This window comes from Scylla paramamosain, chromosome 39 (assembly GCF_035594125.1).
Source record: "Scylla paramamosain isolate STU-SP2022 chromosome 39, ASM3559412v1, whole genome shotgun sequence".
Taxonomy (NCBI): Eukaryota; Metazoa; Arthropoda; class Malacostraca; order Decapoda; family Portunidae; genus Scylla; species Scylla paramamosain.
In genome coordinates this window covers 3,451,966-3,472,903 of record NC_087189.1, presented here as the reverse complement: position 1 = coordinate 3,472,903, position 20,938 = coordinate 3,451,966, and the positions used below count along the sequence as shown (strand labels likewise).

At 39.9% G+C, this 20,938-nt stretch overlaps 1 protein-coding gene and 1 long non-coding RNA gene across 4 annotated transcripts in view; one reads left to right on the top strand and one right to left on the bottom strand.

The window, feature by feature from the left end:
- LOC135092060 (uncharacterized) overlaps positions 1-13,553 on the bottom strand; it is a 103,074-nt gene extending 89,521 nt beyond the window's left edge. For all 3 annotated transcript variants that reach the window (XR_010262730.1, XR_010262731.1, XR_010262729.1), the window contains exons 1-2: positions 12,241-13,553; positions 6,250-6,342 (exon numbers count right to left, since the gene is read on the bottom strand). This is a non-coding gene — a long non-coding RNA (uncharacterized LOC135092060). The remainder of the gene's footprint in view (positions 1-6,249; positions 6,343-12,240) is intronic.
- LOC135092059 (neuroparsin-A-like) lies at positions 7,116-20,918 on the top strand. The gene is made up of 4 exons (XM_063990237.1): positions 7,116-7,269; positions 13,562-13,646; positions 17,854-17,971; positions 18,698-20,918. The coding sequence occupies exons 2-4, from the start codon at positions 13,573-13,575 to the stop codon at positions 18,824-18,826; spliced, it is 321 nt and encodes a 106-aa protein (XP_063846307.1). The 5' UTR covers positions 7,116-7,269; positions 13,562-13,572; the 3' UTR covers positions 18,827-20,918.
- Positions 20,919-20,938: the final 20 nt, after the last annotated feature.

The window sequence follows — 20,938 nt, the reverse complement described above, 5'->3', positions numbered from 1 at the left end:
AGAAGGCCAGTACCGGTGGGGGTCAGAACCAGGTGATCAGCCCACGTCACCTGCACTAATGAGACAACGTGACAGGTATAATTAGCAGCACAGGTGAAAGCCATAAAGGATGAAAAATTAACTTGTGCCTGGGAAAATAGAGGCGAAAAGGCGATAGATAGAGAACAGCTGCATTCATTCATCTATTTCAACTATGGTTTTAAATGACAGGATTATTTATGTATTTGTGATTTATAAATGGTAAATGTTGTCAATTCTTTCGTTTATAGTTAAAGGGAGGGAGGGAGGGAGGGAGGGAGGGAGGGAGGGAGGGAGGGAGGGAGGGAGGAAGACTGACTGACTGACTGACTGACTGACTGACTGACTGACTGACTGACTGACTGACTGACTGACTGAATGAATGAATGAAGAGTGGAAGAATGAAAGCAGCATTTAAGAAGGGAGGAAAGAAGGATGGATGGATGGCAGGAAAGAAGGAAGGATGAATGAAATAAGATATAAGGGGGAATGAGCATAGACGGAGATATTGAAGGATAAAAAGAAGAAAGGAAAGAGAAAGAAGGAAAAGAAAAAAGAAAACTCAAAAAGTATGGAAGGTCGAATGAATGAATGGATGGATAGATGGAATAAAAAGGAAGAAAAAAGATAAACGGAGAGAAGGAAAGAAGGAGGCAACGAACGAATGAAGAATGACAATGTAAGAATGTCATGAGACACAATAATGGTGGTGGTGGTGGCGGCTCTGGCGGTGGCGGTGGCGGTGGTGGTGGTGGACCAGATAAGCTCAGAACTAAACAAGGGTAACATCTTTAAGCTCACGAGGTCATCCCACGTGGTAGTTAAGCTCAATTATCCGAGCTTTGTTCTGGAGCGTTTGACAGCACAGTGTGAATTGCCTAGTTTAGCAATTATTAGTTGTGTTATATTCGTGGTAGTAGTAGTAGTAGTAGTAGTAGTAGTAGTAGTAGTAGTAGTAGTAGTAGTAGTAGTAGTAGTAGTAGTAGTAGTAGTAGTAAACAAGAATTAAACTGCATCAAACGCACAAACATCACCAATAGCAGTACCTTCCCTTCCCTATAACGACTACTACTGCTACTACTACTACTACTACTACTACTACTACTGTTATTAATGTTCGTTGCTCCATCAGAGAACAATAACACCACAGCATTGCGCATTACATCCTCGGGACACAAAAAGGACAAAAAAAAACACACAAAAACCGTATATTGGAAACTGCACATCCCTTTAGTACGTACACAGCGTTGTTATGAACCCAAACATTTCCAGATTTCAAATACACATCAAAGTAATCATTATTGTACCATATATTTCTCTCTCTCTCTCTCTCTCTCTCTCTCTCTCTCTCTCTCTCTCTCTCTCTCTCTCTCTCTCTCTCTCTCTCTGGCTTATATGTAATCATGCAATATTTTCAATTATATTTCACACTCTAGTTTATAATATATTAATCAAATTACCTCGACAGCTGCTAATAACAATACACCGTGATTTTTTTTTTCATACATTTATTTTTTTTTTTTTGCATCAGCTGCCAATTATCGTCTGATCTCGCCAGCATCAACCCTTTTTTTCACCATAGTCATAATTGGATTCAGGAATGCAGGTATCTAGATTTTCATTCTCACTGTACTAATAATTTGGTGATGAAATTACCTTCTATGATATTTTACCTTCAAGCAATATCTAACTCCTCACACGCTCCATTAATTAAGTCAATCTACGAGTAATGTTACCTATTTTTATCTGTACTAATAACTGGACTAGCCTATAACAAAATGACCTTCATGTTATTTACCTTCAAGTATTATCTAATTTCTCACACCCTCCATTAACCGACTAAGTCAATTTATGTGTAATATTATACGTTATCACCTGTACTAATAACTGGACTCACGTATGATAAAATGATCTCTATGTTATTTACCAGTAAGCAATATCTAACTTTCCACATCCTTCATTAACTAAATAAGTCAATTCAAATGTGATCTTGTATGTTATTACCATTACTAATATCTGGACTCAGGTGTCTAGTGTGGTGAAATTACCTTTACCTTATTTGCCTGTAAGCAATACCTAACCTTCTATAATTTTCAATAACTATGTCAGTCTACGAGTATTAATAATTGAACAAATATGATGAAATTATCTTTATGTTATTTACCTTCAAGCAATATCTGGCCTCGTTCCTTCCATTACCCAAGGCAAGTTATGTGTGTGTGTAATCTAATTTATTTTTAGCCTATACAAATAATTGAATTCGTGTATGATAAATGTGTATATTTTAACTTTTTTTTTATTCGTGTATATAAAAATCTATCTCTGTATTCAAACTTTTTCTTCTTTTTTTGATACGTGTATGAAAAAACTTGTCTATTATAACTTTCTTTTATAATTGTTGGAAGGAGGAGGAGGAGGAGGAGGAGTAACAACAACAACAACAACAACAACAACAACAACAACAACAACAACAAACACATACTTTCGTGATTGCATTCAGCAAGTTCTAATTATTATTCTCGTCATTTTCCCGGCATAACACTGCTCGTCATGCCCAGACACCAAATTATACCTAAGATTTTAATGAAGGGGAAACTACATGTAAAAAATATATAATTACTTCATGACTTTCTGTTATAATTACACTGGTGGTCGGAAAATATATGGAGTAATAACGTAGTATTCATAAGTCTCTCTCTCTCTCTCTCTCTCTCTCTCTCTCTCTCTCTCTCTCTCTCTCTCTCTCTCTCTCTCTCTCTCTCTCTCTGTATTACCCAACACCCACACACTCATAATTAGATCAATAGCATCAGCAAACAAACACACACACACACACACACACACACACACACACACACACACACACACACACACACACACACACTGCGGACATCCCTTGTTATTTCCATTTGATTTTTGTCCCCACTGGAACACCAAAGACCGGAGGGAGGAAGGAAGAGGAGGGAAGAGGAGGGAGGAGGAGGGAAGAGGAGAAAATAAGGGATTTGGGGAGGCAAGGGGACCGGGAAGGGAAAGAGAGGTGGTGAGGGGAGGAAGGATGAGAGGAGAGAGAGAGAGGACGAACACGAAAACACGTACATATCTCTCTCTCTCTCTCTCTCTCTCTCTCTCTCTCTCTCTCTCTCTCTCTCTCTCTCTCTCTCTCTCTCTCTCTCTCAATACCCAAATACACACTCAACATGACCCTATAAACCCTGCTTCATAGTGACCTTCTTAAGACTAAATACAGAACATAAACCAGTCACGTTATCTTGCCTACACCCGGAAAGATATTTATTACCATTGCCACTATTATTACTATTATTTTTACGGTATCAAGAGCCCAGAGGAACCTTCGGGCCAGTCTCACTTGCCCAAGGCCGTAGGGAAGACAGAGCCTCTAACACGCAAAGTCAAGGAAGTGTTGTTGTTCTTGTCAGAGTAAATACGAGTGTTGTGTTTATTTATATCTCAAGATTTTAGATGATAATGCTCTCGTTGTTACACGGAAGACTTAATTTAATTTGGTAATTACGATGATGATGATGATGATGATGATGGTAATTACTACTACTACTACAACTACTGCTACTACTACTACTACTACCACCACCACAGCAACAACAATGAAGAGGAAAAAGAGCGAATGATAATTTTTCTACTACTACTACTACTACTACTACTACCACTACTACAGCAACAACAAGACGGAAGAGAAAGAAGAAATACGTATAATAAATTAAGGATGAAGAGAGAGAGAGAGAGAGAGAGAGAGAGAGAGAGAGAGAGAGAGAGAGAGAGAGAGAGAGAGAGAGAGAGAGAGAGAGAGAGAGAGAGAGAGAGAGAGAGAGAGAGATGGTACTCAAGTCGATTATCTAACTACATCTTGACACATTAATGATAAACAAACAAATAAACAGAAGACAGATACAAATAACTTCATCAACTCCACCGTCTTGCACCTCCCATAACCACGCCAAAAGTAAACAAGGAAACAAAAACAAACACAAAACACACGGCAGCACACGTGACACTGAACAAACAAACAAAAATAAATCACGAAGTTTACATCATCATATATTCTGCGCATAACTCAAGCAAGGAAGCAAGTTAGTGTGTCTTTCTTTCCCTCCCTCTCTCTCACTCTCTCCCTCTCTCTCATATTACACATTAAAGTATCCCCTTCTGTCCCACATTCCTCTCAAGTCACCACAACCTCACTGCCTACTGCCCTAACCTAACTAAGCTTATTTACGTTCAACTTCTCTTGGCTAGTAACTACATGCTCCCCTTTGCTCCGTCGCCCACATCAGGTACATAGGACTAAAACTACATTGCTACAATCAACGGGCCTATTTCTACCACCCCCTGTCCTCCCAGCAACGGACCGTATAACCTTGTGATTTGGTTTCTTGTATGTGTGTGTCACGTGCACTGAGTATTAGCAACAGGAACGAGGAAATGGTTTGGCTAGGCTTGGAGTGGCCTGGAGTGGGCTGGGTGTTGTTGGGGTGTGTCACGTCTTGTGTTGCTGAAGTGTTGTGTTGTGTTCTTATGATGTGTTATGGTTTGTTTGTTTTGTTTGTTTGTTCGTGTGTGTGTGTTGTTGGTGTTGTCGTAGTGTCCTTGAGGTTTTAATCTGTAAATGAGCAAATGATGATGATGGTGATGATACTTTGACGTAATCTAGAGGCGTAGAAACGCTATCTCAACATCAACAACAAAAAACAACAACAAAAACAACAGCAGCAGCCGCAGCAACAGCAGCAGCAGCAGCAACAATGATGATGATGATGATGATGATGATGATGATGATGATGATGATGATGATGATGATAATAATAATAATAATAGGAAGAACAAGAACAAGGGGGAGAGAGAGAGAGAGAGAGAGAGAGAGAGAGAGAGAGAGAGAGAGAGAGAGAGAGAGAGAGAGAGAGAGAGAGAGAGAGAGAGAGAGAGAGAGAGAGAGAGAGAGAGTAACGAACGATATAACCAAGCCCACTCATTTCATTTAACATATTAACCTAACGTAACAACTAACACTATAATCCACAACACACGTACTGAAATAAAAAAAAATATATACAAATCACAATGAAACACAAGTCAAAGTTACTCACCTTCCACTACATATACAGAATCAGGTAAGATATCATCATGAGTTTACGAGCTGATGATAATAATGATAAAAATAATAAAGGCAGAACAAGTATATGAAGAGATAAGAATAAGGAAGAGGTGTGTGAATAAGAAGAATGAAATAGAGGTGTGTGTGTGTGTGTGTGTGTGTGTGTGTGTGTGTGTGTGTGTGTGTGTGTGTGTGTGTGTGTGTGTGTGTGTGTGTGTGTGTGTGTGTGTGTGTGTGTGTGTGTGTGTGTGTGTGTGTGTGTGTGTGTGTGTGTGTGTGTGTGTGTGTGTGTGTGTGTAACTAGGAAGAAGAGGCGTTTGAACAAATAAGAACAGGGAAGATCAGGTGTTTCAGCAAGGTAACAAACAAGGGAGAACAAGAACAGGTGCGTGAGAAAACATAACATCAAGGAACAATACATGAAAGAACAGCCAACTTGAAAAGAATGTATGAAAGTAGGAAAAGAAAACAAGGAAGAATAATAATAATAATAATAATAAACAATAAACTGGAAAAGATGCGTCAGGAAAGATAGAGAAGTAACAATATAAGAAATGAAGATGTTAATAAGGCAACACACTATCAACCTAATCAATCAAGAACCAAACAAGAACAGGATCAGAATAAACAATAAATATAAATAAATAAAAATAAATAAACAATAATAAACATAAGTACGTACACATATAATACAAAATATTCTCACACTTCTGCACCGCACCGCCACTACTTTCAAAAGCCTCTAGTTGAAGTTACACAAGTTTTAATGGTGTTTTCATTATTCAGAGACAGATTAAGCAGATTTCTACATTATTAGCAGGAGAAACACTCTTGAGACCCAGCTAATCATTTTTGTGGCATTTGAAAACAGTCGAGGCGAAGTGACAAGGGTTTTTAAGGATAATTTTATGGATCCAGTGATAAACTAAATTTCAACAGTATTAACAGGAGAAACACTCTTGAGAACCCGGTTAATCATCTCTGTGGCCTTTGAAAATAGTCGTGGTGAGAGAATAAAACGTTTAAACACACATACAACACCACAAGCCACGTATTAAAACTGGCAACTGTGAGAGAAGAAGACAATGTATCATCTGTACCTTTTTCCTTCGATGACGGGAACTCAGGACAGGCCACACGTGTAGTTATTCTTCAACGTTGCGACAGGGAAGAACTGAACTGCGCACTCCTCCCTGTCAAATAGATAAAGTTTGTGTTTCATGAAGAGTAAGTGGATGGGAAAAGTTGAGATGAGAAAGGAATTGCAAAAGGACCGTGAGAAAATAAGGGAAGCTGCAAGAAGCCATCATGCCTACACGTGGCAGTCCCTGTATGAAATGGACACATAATGGACGAACGAGAGAGAGAGAGAGAGAGAGAGAGAGAGAGAGAGAGAGAGAGAGAGAGAGAGAGAGAGAGAGAGAGAGAGAGAGAGAGAGAGAGAGAGAGAGAGAGAGAGAGAGAGAGAGAAACACTAAGACACAAAACGAGACAAAGTAAGATGAATAAAGGAAGAGAATCACAAGGAATACTAAAAAGGAAGAAAATAAGTGAGACAGAAAGGAAACGAAAAGAAGGTACGAGAAAGAACAGCAACAGACAAGAGATAAGCAAAGAAGGAACAAGGAAGTAGAAAGAGTAGAACTTCGTAAGTAAGAGAGAGAGAGAGAGAGAGAGAGAGAGAGAGAGAGAGAGAGAGAGAGAGAGAGAGAGAGAGAGAGAGAGAGAGAGAGAGAGAGAGAGAGAGAATAAACACAATAATTCAAGGGAGGGGAGGTAGGGAAGAGAGAGGATAGCATAAGGGAGCAATGTCTTAAGAAGGACGTTTTGAAGGAGGTGGAGGAGGAGGAGGAGGTAAGGGTGTATGGGAGTAGTAGTAGTAGTAGTAGTAGTATGAGGAGGAGGAGTAGTAGTAGTAGGAGGGTGTAGCTATGTAGGGCGGAGTGACATGGGGCGGTCACGTGGTGTGGCGTTCAGCAGGGCCAGTATATAAAGGCGAGGTGGCGCAGCAGTCACTCCCGAGCTGATCCTGACGCCAGTAACGAGGTGACCGCCTCCACGCAGCCCTCACCACCCCCTCCACCATCACCACCACCACCACCTCCACCACCACCCCATCAGTGAGTAGAGAGAGAGAGAGAGAGAGAGAGAGAGAGAGAGAGAGAGAGAGAGAGAGAGAGAGAGAGAGAGAGAGAGAGAGAGAGAGAGAGAGAGAGAGAGAGAGAGAGAGAGAGAGAGAGAGAGAGAGTATAATAGAGGAAGTGAGGATGAATGGAAATGAAATGGAGGGGAAGAGAGAGAGAGAGAGAGAGAGAGAGAGAGAGAGAGAGAGAGAGAGAGAGAGAGAGAGAGAGAGAGAGAGAGAGAGAGAGAGAGAGAGAGAGAGAATGACCACCGTTTCTTCTTTTCCTCCTCCTCCTCTTCGTTCTTAATCAAAACAAAAAGCCCGAGGGAGAAAAAGTTTTTAATTATCTTATGTTGTGCAAATTACTCGTTTCCTGTTTACTAAGAGGTGTTCCACGCGCCGGCACAGAAAGGAACACAAAGGAAGAACGAACAGGATCATTATTTTTAGTGTTCTTTGTGATAAGGAACTCATTGAAACTTGTAACATTGCCCCCCCCCACCTCTCTCTCTCTCTCTCTCTCTCTCTCTCTCTCTCTCTCTCTCTCTCTCTCTCTCTCTCTCTCTCTCTCTCTCTCTCTCTCAAACAACTATGGACCTTATTCTGAAAACACTTCTGCCCACACGTAAACAGCTTTCAAAAGGTTTTAGTTGAAGTGACCAGGGTTTTAAAGACTATTTATAAGATTGTAAGGACAGATTAACAAAATTTGTACATCATTAACCTGACACACACTCCTGAGAACTGCTAATCATCCCTGTGGCCTTTGAAAACAGTCGTGCAGAGAGAGAGAGAGAGAGCAAAGCATTTCAGAATTATTGAAGGTATACCAGTGTTGCCATACCAGTGGTGATCCTGCGTATGTGTGGAGCAGCCTCGGGTACCCGTGCACTGAACTCCATCCCAGCAACACACTTCGAGATGCCTAATGAATATCGACTTTGTTCTTTCATTAATATTTCTTCATTTGTAAAGTTTTTTTTTCTCATTTATTACTAAGCGTGAAGTATAACGTCCGGTGATTTTTTTTTTTTTTTTTTTTTTTTTAGCAGGGGCTATTACTAAGCTATACCAAAGATGTGTGCACCTGTTTATTGTGTGCACTCACTTCCATCAACATCACTTGCACTTAGCACAAAAATCTCTAGTTTGTTCTTACAAAATGGTTTACTTATAAAGACGCATTTCCTTGCCCTGCAGCAGCTCCAAGGCGTCACTACAGAAAACGCATAGAAACAACAAAACAATGAGACAATTAATACGCTATTCCAGTGTTGCGTGCACGAAGTTGGCACGAGAATCTCTCCTTTTCGTTCCTACAAAATTATTTACTCAGTTATAAAGCCATTTCCTTGTTGCATATTATTATTTCAAGGCGTCATATATACAGTAAAACCCTCAGAAAGGACGTCCAACCTATGAAAAACAAAGTTATAGTTAGCATGCATTAAGTATATGGAGACGAGTCTTTCCTCACCAACACAACTGCACGCTGGAACAATGATCACCACTACTACTCTTACAAAATTACTTGCTCTAACAAAGATTCGCTTCCTTCCCTCATATCGACCTCAGTCCCTTGCAATAAAATCTAGAAGGATCTACACGTGACGAATTCAATGGTTATCTGGCAACTGTATCAATGAAAAGTTGCCATGAGTCGCCACGTAGAGATATTCACATGGCAAACTGCTTTCTCACACTAAATAAATATGATATCGACTAACGTAAATATCTGAATGTGGTTAAGTTTGTTTCCTCGTAACGGCATAATCTTCATAATCTGGCCATCATCAGACACACAGACAAAGACAAACAAGCAAAACTAAATTAATGAAGAAAAAAAATTTGATAAACGAAAAAGTCTCTCTCTCTCTCTCTCTCTCTCTCTCTCTCTCTCTCTCTCTCTCTCTCTCTCTCTCAAATGAAATTATGGGAGTATATTTTAAAGTAAATCGTGAACAAACAGACAGTGCCCTATATAATACTTTCATGGTACACCCTCCCCTCTTCCCTCCCCCCTTCAGTAAGATCCTAGTGACAAATTGTATCTAATCTCAAGATATATATGGAGGGTGCAGTATATGTATATATAGTACCAGAGTTTAATATTATCGTCTATAACGGCGAGATTGAGTACAAGTAGTAGTAGTAGTAGTAGTAGTAGTAGTAGTAGTAGTAGTAGTAGTAGTAGTAGTAGTAGTAGTAGTAGTAGTAGTGGTAGCAGTTAACTTGTTCGTTACTCTTTCACACTCTTAACTCCACCTGAACAGTCTTCATTTCAACTCAATTACCAACTCAACCTCCCAGTCCTTAATTTCACAACCTTTCTATAAAAAAAAAAAAAAACTAAACTAAACCGCGACCCAACTCAATAACAAGAACAAAAAGAGAGAGAGAAAAAAAAGAAAAAGAAAAATCACTAACCTAGAGTACACACAAAACTATCACTAATAAATATGAAGAAAGAAGAAACATTAATCTAAACACAACACCACTTACATAATCTGCGCGTTGCTAGGCTACCCGCAAGACTAATAGGAAGTACCCCACCACCTACTGCGCGCTAGGCTACTACTACAACTACAACTACTACTACTACTACTATTAGGCTTTCCCGCTTGACTAGGCTGTGTACTAAGTCACTTCCTGCTCTGGCTAGACCATACTGCTAGGTTTGTGTGTTCAGCAGGCGACTAGGCTTGTTTTAAAAGTGACTATGTTAGGTACAATGCTTTCAGTTTCACCGTTTTCTTTGATTAGGCGATTGAACGCATTTAATTATTATGATTTTCTATTTTATTTTCCCTGGATGAATTATTATTATTATTATTATTATTATTATTATTATTATTATTATTATTATTATTATTGTTCTCACTAATTCATGTTCCGAAAAAGTTCACATTGGTTTGCGAAAAAAGAGAGAGAGAGAGAGAGAGAGAGAGAGAGAGAGAGAGAGAGAGAGAGAGAGAGAGAGAGAGAGAGAGAGAGAGAGAGAGAGAGAGAGAGAGAGAGAGAGCATTGGCCAGCCTTGCCCGGTCAATCATACTGAGGCTGCAGTGAACTCAGTCATGACCGACGCTTTGAGTGTACCATGAGTGGAGAGAGAGAGAGAGAGAGAGAGAGAGAGAGAGAGAGAGAGAGAGAGAGAGAGAGAGAGAGAGAGAGAGAGAGAGAGAGAGAGAGAGAGAGAGAGAGAGAGAGAGAGAGAGAGAGGCATTACTTGAACGTACCGTGAGCGTACCATAAACGGTGCAATAGTGTGGATTATAATTGGCTGAGAGAGAGAGAGAGAGAGAGAGAGAGAGAGAGAGAGAGAGAGAGAGAGAGAGAGAGAGGGTACATTACACGAGAGCATTGGACTTCGGCGTCTTATCTTCTCTCTCTCTCTCTCTCTCTCTCTCTCTCTCTCTCTCTCTCTCTCTCTCTCTCTCTCTCTCTCTCTAACAAGCTCTAGTGGTAGTTATTAGCGTTGTTAAGTCTTTTCGTTATTTAATTACAGTTCAACAAGACCAGTGATATTTAACAAGCCTAGTGATAGTTTAACAAGGACAGCAACAGTCAAACAGGTTCAAGTGAAGTTATAATGGTTTTCAAGGGCGTTTCCGTGATTCAGGTGATAGTTTGACAAGGAATCCACATCATTAGTAAGAGATACACGTGAGAGAACCCGACCAAACATCAGTGACCTTTGAGAACAGTCCCGGTGACAGGACGAAGGGGATCGAGACGGGTTGGTGGGAGCGAGGCATTGGAGTGATGGTCTAATCCTGGCTTACGTCAAATTCATCATTGAGAGGAACTGCACTCTGTCCTCCTAACCAGCGCTCACAAACGTTAATAATTAATAGTGTTGTTTTATTATTTTTTTTATTCGTTTGTGTGTCGTCGCCATAATTCACATAAACGGAAACCAATAAAAATTACAAGTTTTATTAATGACAAATGTTAAAATACAAGGATATTAGTCAAATTTAACCTGTTGGGCTTTTAATTAACTCATTCCAGGTGGTAATTAGTGCACGATGCTTGAGATAACGAGCGATTAGAAGCACTACCAGTTACCCTTCCACAGCTCTGTTAGGGAAGCCACCATATTTAACGTTAATTATCTATGTTATTTGAATGGATGCCGCGTAAGACGTAAAGAAATTAAGTAATCTAAGTCTTCATATCTTTAATTTATTTACTTGAAGTCAGAAATATTCAGTGATTTTCAAGATAACGAGCGATGAAAACAATCACTGCTGGTCATTCCACATGGCATCGTTCTGGGAGCCATGTAGTTTTCATCATATGTTTGCCTTTAAATATCTAGTCTATCTCAACACGGAAATAATGAAACTACATCGAACTCTAGAAATTAAGCACTTGGGAGTTTGACGAATCCATTAAACTTAAGAAATAAATAAGGATGACGAAGATAACGAGCGATTAATATTACCTATGATGACTTACCAATATGGCGTCGTTTTCAAAGCCCTGCCCCTCCTCCTATATAAAAAAAAAAAAATATCTACTTTATTTCACCATTTACACTAAATCAACAAACCCACAAAATTTTGCCACCTGGTAAAGAGACGCACTCACTCAAGAATGACGAAAATAACGAGAGATTCAGAAGACCTAAGATGAACTACCAATATGGCGTCGTTTTGAAGACTTGCCATCCTCCTCCTTATATAACACCAAACATCCACTTTATTTCAACACTTACACTAGAACAACTAAATTACTCACAAAATTTAGGCATCTGGTAAATATAGACATTCACTGAAACCAATAATTATACAAGGATGGCGAAAATAAAAAGAGATTAAGACGAACACCCCTTCAAAGCCCCAACATGGCTGACACCTTTACTCGACGCGTCACGTATAAAATAAAAACATTAATTAAACGTCTAAACCCAACCATCTGCGGACTAAGACATCAACAAACAAGTAATACATCTTTAACTCACTTGCACGGAGGCGATGAAGCGAGAAACTTTGCAGAAAAGGTGAGTTTTGGTGGCATTTGAAAGGACAGGATGGGAGACGGAAATTGCGCGACCTCCCTGCCTGATTCCGTGACTAGCTCTGAACGTCCTACCTGGACCCTGGTTCCAACGCTCTGAAGTCTCGGTCTGGGTCCCGCAAGCTTTTTCCTTTTCTCCTTTATTTCTTTACCCCAAATATTTCTCCTGATTTCAATGTGGCCAAAAAATTCGTCGTGTTTTTTATGAGTTAGTTATTATTGGTGAGTTGGAATATAATGGTTTGTTAAATCAGGAATTGTTGCCGTTTGTTTGTTTTTCTGAAGAGTTTTTTTTACGCCGTTGTTTTTATATCACATCCGGGTGGTGATTTAAATACCCCGTGGGATTTAAATTGTGCTAACTAACAGTAGAGGCATTTAAAGTAAAGCGAAAATGTGTTTGTTGCTGTTGTTGTTGTTGTTGTTGTTGTTGTAATAGTAGTAGTAGTGGTAATAGTAGTAGTAGCAGTATTATTATTATTATTATTAGTAGTAGTAGTAGTAGTAGTAGTAGTAGTAGCAGCGCTGGTAGTAGCAGTAGTAGTAATAGTTGTAGCAGTAGTAGTAGTAATAGTAGTAGTAGTAATAGTAGTAGTAGTAGTACAAGTCGTAGTAGTAACAGTAGTAGTAGCAGTATTATTTTCTGTTAGTAGAAGTAATAGTAGCAGCAGCAGTAGAAGTAGCAGCAGCACCAGCAGTAGTAGTAGTAGCAGTAGTAGTAGTAGTAGCAGTAGTAGTAGTAGTAGTAATAGTAGTAGTACAATGGCCCCCCGAAAAAATAAATAAATAAATAAACAAACACACATCAACAAACAGCAAACATCACAGAAAGCACTAAAACAAAACTTCGACTTTCGATTTACGAATTATCAAAAAAAAAAAAAAAAAGAAAAGAAAAGAAAGAAAAAAAAATCTGTAAATGATCACGTGACACGCCCAGAAGATGCAATGCCCAGTCTTTTAATCAGTAACGATAACAGATACAGGGTGGGAGGTGTGTGGACGGGGAGGGGGAGGGGGAAGATGTGTCCCATGCTCCCCTGTCACCTCCACCCCCCATCCCTTCCCTCCACCCCTTCCCTACACCCTTCCCTTTTACCGCTCGCATTTAATTCATTATAATTTGTCCTGGCAAGCTTAACAGTGAAGAACAGCAACACCATAATCATCACCATCATTTTCATCATTATCTATATATATCCATTTATTATTGTTGTTATTGTTGTTGTTGTTGTCTAATACTTTTTCTCTCTTTTTTTTCGCAGTCAAAACAAAAATGGAGATGACCACGAGAAGCTATATTTTCTTCTTTATTGTTTCCTCCACAGCCCTCCTTCTCCTCCTGCCTGGGTAAGTAAAAGGTTCTCTCTCTCTCTCTCTCTCTCTCTCTCTCTCTCTCTCTCTCTCTCTCTCTCTCTCTCTCTCTCTCTCTCTCTCTCATTATTGTTCTTGTTTTTTGCTATTCTCCTCTTCCTGTTTGTTCTTGTCCTCCTCCTCCTCCTCCTCCTCCTCCTCCTCCTCCTCCTCCTCCTCCTCCTCCTCCTCCTCCTCTTAGTCTAATCCTCCTAACTCATTTTCTCGTTTTCTTCATTACATTTCCCTTTTAGTGTGTGTGTGTGTGTGTGTGCGTGTGTGTGTGTGTGTGTGTGTGCATAGCCGTGCCTTCATTGTATGTGCACGTGCGGCAACTAGTGCATGTGTGTGTGTGTGTGTGTGTGTGTGTGTGTGTGTGTGTGTGTGTGTGTGTGTGCGTATGTGTGTATACAGGAAGCGTGTGTACTTCTCTTTAAATCTGCTCCTATTCCCATCATTACCATCCGTCATTCTTCATTATTCTCTTCCCATCTCTCTCTCTCTCTCTCTCTCTCTCTCTCTCTCTCTCTCTCTCTCTCTCTCTCTCTCTCTCTTCTCTCTCTGTGCACACGACAAAATCCCAACACATTTAACATCCCAATCTACCATCAACTTTTTCCTACTCATTTTTCCTTCCATCTTTCAACATTACCCAGTCTGTCCCTCCGCTTGTCTCTCTTCCCCGGGCCGTGGCGCCGACACTGCTAATGCTACGCTATCCTCTTTCTGTCTGGCTGCCGACCACTAAATAATAAATGACATAGGGTCTGCTGGCCGCTGTCTGTAACTCTTCTCTTGTTACGTGAGTCAGGGTGAAGGACGGGCACTTGTTTAGAAGGCTGAAGACGGCGAGGAGGAAGAGGAGGAGGTGCAGGAGGAAGAGGCTAGGATAAGGTTAGGCGTTTGGGGGAAGATCTGTCTGTATCGATGCTGTTTTGTTTTGTTTTGTTTTGTTTTGTTTTTTGTTTGTTTTGTTTTCTTTTAAATGTTTGGATATTCAGTTTTTTTTTCTTTTATTTTTTACCTTTTTATTTTTTTTATCGCATATTTTGTGTTAAATTTTTTTTTTTTTCCGAGTCATGAATCACAAAAGTTTCGTTTGTGTGAAAAGTTTAAACACCTTTTTTATCTACTTTTCAGTTTTTAATCCGTATATATTTTGTCTGTTGAATTTAGCGCTTATTTCTCAAATTTATTAAGATTAAGAAGGATTTCATCAATATTTTACCTTCTGAAATAGACAACCAATTAGTGGAGATAAATAAGGATAATAATGGCAATAACAAGGATTATCTATGATTTAAAGCTGTAAATTCTAAACGAGCGTTACTTAACCACTTAAGTGTTCTATTTTAAGCTGCCATGGTCCCTCATTTCTTACAGGGAGTAAAAGAGAGGGAATTAAACAAACAAAACGCCGCTTTGCTCCGGTCAACGCTCTGTGGAAAGCCTGACCAACCCTCGTCCCTTTCTCCCTCACGTTTTCACTTCTATTTTGTTTCGTCTTGATAGAAAACGCTAATTGAATGAAACCCACAACAACAATAGCTTTGTGGTATAAACATTTTATACAAGTCATATTTTAGGGGAGAAGTACAAGGAATGAACGAAGAGAAAGCGAGAAAATGAATGAAAGCAAAGATCACTTCCCGTCCCGCGCCACTCTTTCTCTCCGTCCCTCCCTCCCTCTCCGGCCGTTCTTCCCTTCCTCCCTCCCTCCCTCATGGTAGCAACAACAGTTCGCCATCACCACATAACCGCCACAAGTGACTCCCCAATACTGGCCGGCCCATCACACAAAGGCCGCCATCAGGGCTCCTAGATTCAAGGCCGTTGGGGTTATATGCGAGTCTGGCCGAGAGCGCCACCCGGCCAGCACTCTCGCCTGCAACCCTCACGCCGCTTCCTCGCCTCCCCGCGCGCGAGATCCTCCAATAGCTTCCCTTTTTACTCTCTTTCAACGCCGCTAACACGCACTCACGGGTAATTAGGGTCTGCGGCCAGCTTCTGGGTGCGTAGTTTGACCCACAGAGAGGCCCAGGCCGGCGTTAGATCGGCGCCAAGCAGATGTAAAAGAAACTACATGATGCGGGCTGGCTGAGGGAAGACGAGCGGAGCGGGATCTGTACGTAGCCTCGTCCCAGACGCACACACATCAACTCTCCATCAACTGTACTTGCGCCCTCATCTCGCCTGTCCCATAAACAGCGTGCCTGTCGAGGGGAAGGGGGGAGGGGGCCTGTACTCGAGGAAATGTAATGTAATCTCTGTAAGCAGTATCTTCCTGCTTGCACTACGCCACCTTGCCTCTGCATGCTCTGCTGGGGTCACGTAACCGCATTCTCTCTCTCTTCTTCTCCCTGTCTCATCGACGCCTCATCTTAGCTGCTTTTTGCGTGCTGTAATGGAGGTTGTTTCAAGTTTTTAAGTGTTTTCGTGTTCCTAGTCATAATCTAAATAGGATTATACACTTTTGACAAAGTGGAATGGAGGGTATTTGGTTTTTAAAAGGTGTTTTCATGTTTTAGTGATAATCTAGCCAAGATTATGCACTGTTGTAAGGCTCAGAGGAAAGATAATGGGTTTGAGGACGTTTTCATGTGGCTAGTGATAAATTTGCAGTGCCAGGAAGTAATACACATTTTCAAAGATGTTTTGGTGACAGTAGTGATAGTTTAGCTACGATTTTGTTCCATTAGTGGGAAAAACACCCATGGGAACCTGAAAACTGCCTGTGTGGCCTTTGAACACAGTCCTCGTGTGAGAACAAAGCACAGAGGCTGAGGGGCAGTGTGCACGTGAGTGTAAGACCGCGTGTGTGTGTGTGTGTGTGTTCCTCCTCCGTCCATGCACGCTATGATGATGAATGCTTATGTTTTCTCTCTCTCTCTCTCTCTCTCTCTCTCTCTCTCTCTCTCTCTCTCTCTCTCTCTCTCTCTCTCTCTCTTCATTTTTTCGCGTCGCCTAGTGGGTGCAGCTGTAAGCCGCTGGTAGAGGGCCCGGCTGGCTGTCTGGCTGTAATAGCGGAGGTCGTCTGGGCGGGTTAAACGACCTCCACCCCAAGTAGTGTTAGTTGAGATCCTCCCTAGGCTGTCTGGCTGGGTCGTGAAGTTGGCTAGGCTTCGTAACTCTCTGAACTTTATTTTGAAACCTTCCTGTGCCGCGCCACACCTCCACTACCGTCATAAGGCTCCAGTTAAAGTGACACGGGTTTTCAATGGTGTTTCTACTGTTCCAGCGACATATTAACACGATTTCTACAGTATGAACAGGAGGAACACTCTTGGAAATTCGGTTATCATCTCTGTGGCCTTTTGTAAATAGTCGTGGTGAGAGAGAAAGCGTTTTAGAATACTGTCCTCTCTCTCTCTCTCTCTCTCTCTCTCTCTCTCTCTCTCTCTCTCTCTCTCTCTCTCTCTCTCTCTCTCGATTACTCCATAACTGATATGCGTTTTTATACCAGCATTATTTACCTTAATGGCTGGGGTGACTGCGATAAACAGGCTTGGGTTTAGAAGAAGAAGCGAGGAAGGAAAGGCAAGGAAGGGAGGAGTGGTGATAAGAAGGAAGGGAAGAATTATATTAAGGTTCTCTCTCTCTCTCTCTCTCTCTCTCTCTCTCTCTCTCTCTCTCTCTCTCTCTCTCTCTCTCTCTCTCTCTCAAGTAAGAAAACCTCAGTCTCCTGTTTATTTTAAGTTATCGTATTTCTTTGTCATTTCTTTCTTCTAATGCGTTATCCTTGTGTTATCTTTCTAATTCTTCCTAATTCTACTATATGTGTATGATTGTTATTCTCTGTTATCCTTATCTTAATGTGTGTTCATGTTTTTTCTTTCTTTCTCTTTTCATTCTAACATGTATGTATGTATTTCCTTTCGTCATCCTAATATGCATGTTTGTTATCCTTTCTTACGCTATCAACATGTATGCTCACGTATCCTTCATTGTCCTGCTAATATATATGTATGTATGTAAGTATGTATGTTTATCCTTCGTTCTCCTATGTTTATCCTTCGTCCTCCTATTATTGTGTGTGTTTATCCCTCGTTATCCTCCCAATATGGCTACCTGTTTAGCCTTCAACATATCCTAATGTTTATGAACGTGGAAAAAGGCAAGCATATTTTGTACAGTGACCGCCACATGCTACCCTGATGGCTTCCTGCAGCTTCCCTCCTGTTCTTACGTTCCTTTTTCTCTCCAGGAGGTGCGAGGGCGGCCCCATCTGTTCCTCTCTCAACGAGGTGCTCCCCGAGATGCTCCAGGCGCCCTGCAGACACGGGGTTGTAATGGACTGGTGCGGTAACGCCAGGTGTGCTAAGGTGAGCTGATTGACTGACTGACCGACTGGTTGGCTGGCTGGCTGGCTGGCTGGGTGAATGAGTGATTGATTTATTCAGGGCAACGATGAATGAAGGTAAGGATGGAGTTTGAAAGAGAGAGAGACAGAGAGAGAGAGAGAGAGAGTGTGTGTGTTTTCTCTCTCCCATCACACACACACACACACACATATAACTACTATTACTTATTCTAATAGCAGTAGTAGTAGTAGTAGCAGCAGCAACAGCACTAGTAGTAGTAGTAGTAGTAGTAGTAGTAGTAGGAGTAGTAGTAGTAGTAGTAGCAGTAGGTAGTATTAATAGTACTAGATTAACACACTGAAAGTCTAAATAACACGATAAATTCTCACTGAACACCAAATCAAAGCACTGAACACCAAACCAAAGTACTGAACACATCAGACCACTGAACACAGAAAAAAATCAAGGCACTAAACTTGAAGCTAAGGCGTTGAAAACCAAAATAAACCATTAAACACCAACACAAACCACAGAAAACTAAAACGAATAAACTAACACCAAGAAAAAACATTAAAGAAACTAAATATAAAGAAATGAAACCCTTAACAGCAACACATATTTGAAAACCAACATAGACGACTGAAAAACAAAAACAAACGCCAAAACACTGGACATAAGGCACTCAACACCACGATAACCCACATAACACCAAAGATAAGGCACTGAACACCACTTCTCCTCCCACAGGGCCCCGGGGAGACCTGCGGTGGGCGATGGAATGTGAAGGGATCCTGTGGGAAGGGAATGTACTGCGTGTGTGGCTACTGCGCCGGCTGCTCTTGGGACCTTCAGTGTGCCTTGGGTAGATTCTGCTAAGGATCCTCGCTTACCTACTCCTCCTCCTCTTCCTCCTGCTACTACTGCTACTGTACTGCTGTGAATGACTGCTCCTATGACTTACTGTTCTTGCTTCGCTGTTCTCTCCTTCCTCCTGCCTCTTTTTGGAATGTCAAGTGATGGTAAACAGGAAAAGGTTAACGAAATGAAGGGTACGTTTTTGGAAATTGTGATAAGAGATGACGAGCAATGATTGGTTGGTTTGAAAAATATTGGATTTCAAAGGAAATGATTGGCAAATATGAATAAAAAGGGATATATATGTGAATAAATGTGATGATTAAAGAAATGAACGATGAAGAACATAGGAAATGAATGAAAAGAAAGGAGAAAAAAGAGAGACAGTTGAAAATAAAGACGAGAAACAGAGTTTTGAAGAAAAGGAAGGAGAGAAAAGATACAAGTAAAAGTAAGGAACTTAGACAGTGAACGAAAACGAAGCAGAAAAATAAGAGACAGATGAAAATAAAGATGAAAACGAGAGATAAAATTCAAGAAAGCGAAGAAAAATAAAATTGAAAATAAATAATGTGAAAGAAAAGAAACTTAAGGAAAATGAATGTGAAAAAAGGAAATGAAAATGAAAACAAGAGAATAATTTGATTAATCGACTCATATCCCTTCCTTCATTATTTTATTTTATTTTGTTTATCTTTTTTTCTAATATTGGTGGTGTTTTTTAGTACTTCTCTTCCCACTTTTTTTTTTTTTTTTAATTATCTCCCATCTCCCGTTTTCGTTCACCTTAACTCGCGTTCGTGCGTCTCGCAAATCCCGTTTTCTTTCCGTTATTATTATTATTATCATTATTATTATTGTTGTTGTTGTTTTTTATACACTTATCTGTTCGTTCTTTCGTTTATTCCATATTTTTACTTGTACAGTTTATGTGCTTTTGTTGTTATTATCGTTATTATTTTGTACTTCTTTTTTTATCTTTTTTTTTCGTTTCTTGATTTATCTTTTTTCTCTCTTTTTACTTTTCTTTTTGTTTTTTTTCCTTCGAATTCGTGAGAGATCAAAATATTTAAGGACAAACTTTGACATTTTGCAATGTTACGATCTCTCTCTCTCTCTCTCTCTCTCTCTCTCTCTCTCTCTCTCTCTCTCTCTCATGGTGTACATTTCCTTACAATTTCAAGGCCTGTGGTGAAAACTAAGCTGGATTCTTGCGAAGCTGCTGATCAGAGAGACTTAAAGAAGAAGATAAGCTGGAACAAGTTTGGATAAGTTTTGCGAGGGAGTAAATCGAGTGGTGTGTTACGTTTTCTCTACGCAGAGGAAACTAAAATAAAGATGAACATGAAAGTAAGGGAATCTTGTTATTTATTTTTTACGTGTTTTTTTTTTTTTTTTAGATGTTTTGTTTATTACGTTTTCTCTGCGAAGGGGAAACTAAAACAAAGGAAAGAAGATGAAAAATTAAGGAGCTTTTTTGTGTTATTTATATTTTACGATCTTTTTTGTATTTTTTTTAAGTTCTTGTTATTGTTGTTGTTCGTAATGTTCTTGTTGTTATTTTAATTATTATTCTATTCATTTGGTTTTGTTTTTCATAACTATAGACTAATCGTTGTAGTTCTTCATTTTTATGGCACTGTTATCGCTATTATCATCATAGTTTTCATCGTTATCATTGTTATCGTCTCTATTATTATCGTACATGAGGAGCAGCAACCTAAGCTATTAATTGGAATGGGTCAGGCCAAGTTAGGTCACGTTAAAGTCACCTAGTCTAACCCAACCTAACCTAACTTGACCTAGCATAACTTAACCCACCCAGAAATAAGTAAATAAACAAGGGAAAGAAAACAAATAGTAAAGAAAGAAGGAAAGCAAAGAAATACATAGCTTGGGTGTCTTTTTCTCATGTACTTTTATTATTATTATTATTATTATTTTATTATTATTATTATTATTATTATTATTATTATTATTATTATTATTATTATCTGTGGTCAGCGGTGCGTTCATTGTGATAAAGAAGTGACTGAGAGGGAGGTTTCAGTATACGAAAGGCAATAATTAATGTGTAAGCTCATCTTTTTCATAAATAAAGGTTTGTTCCTACTGTTCTGTTTGATTTCCGTT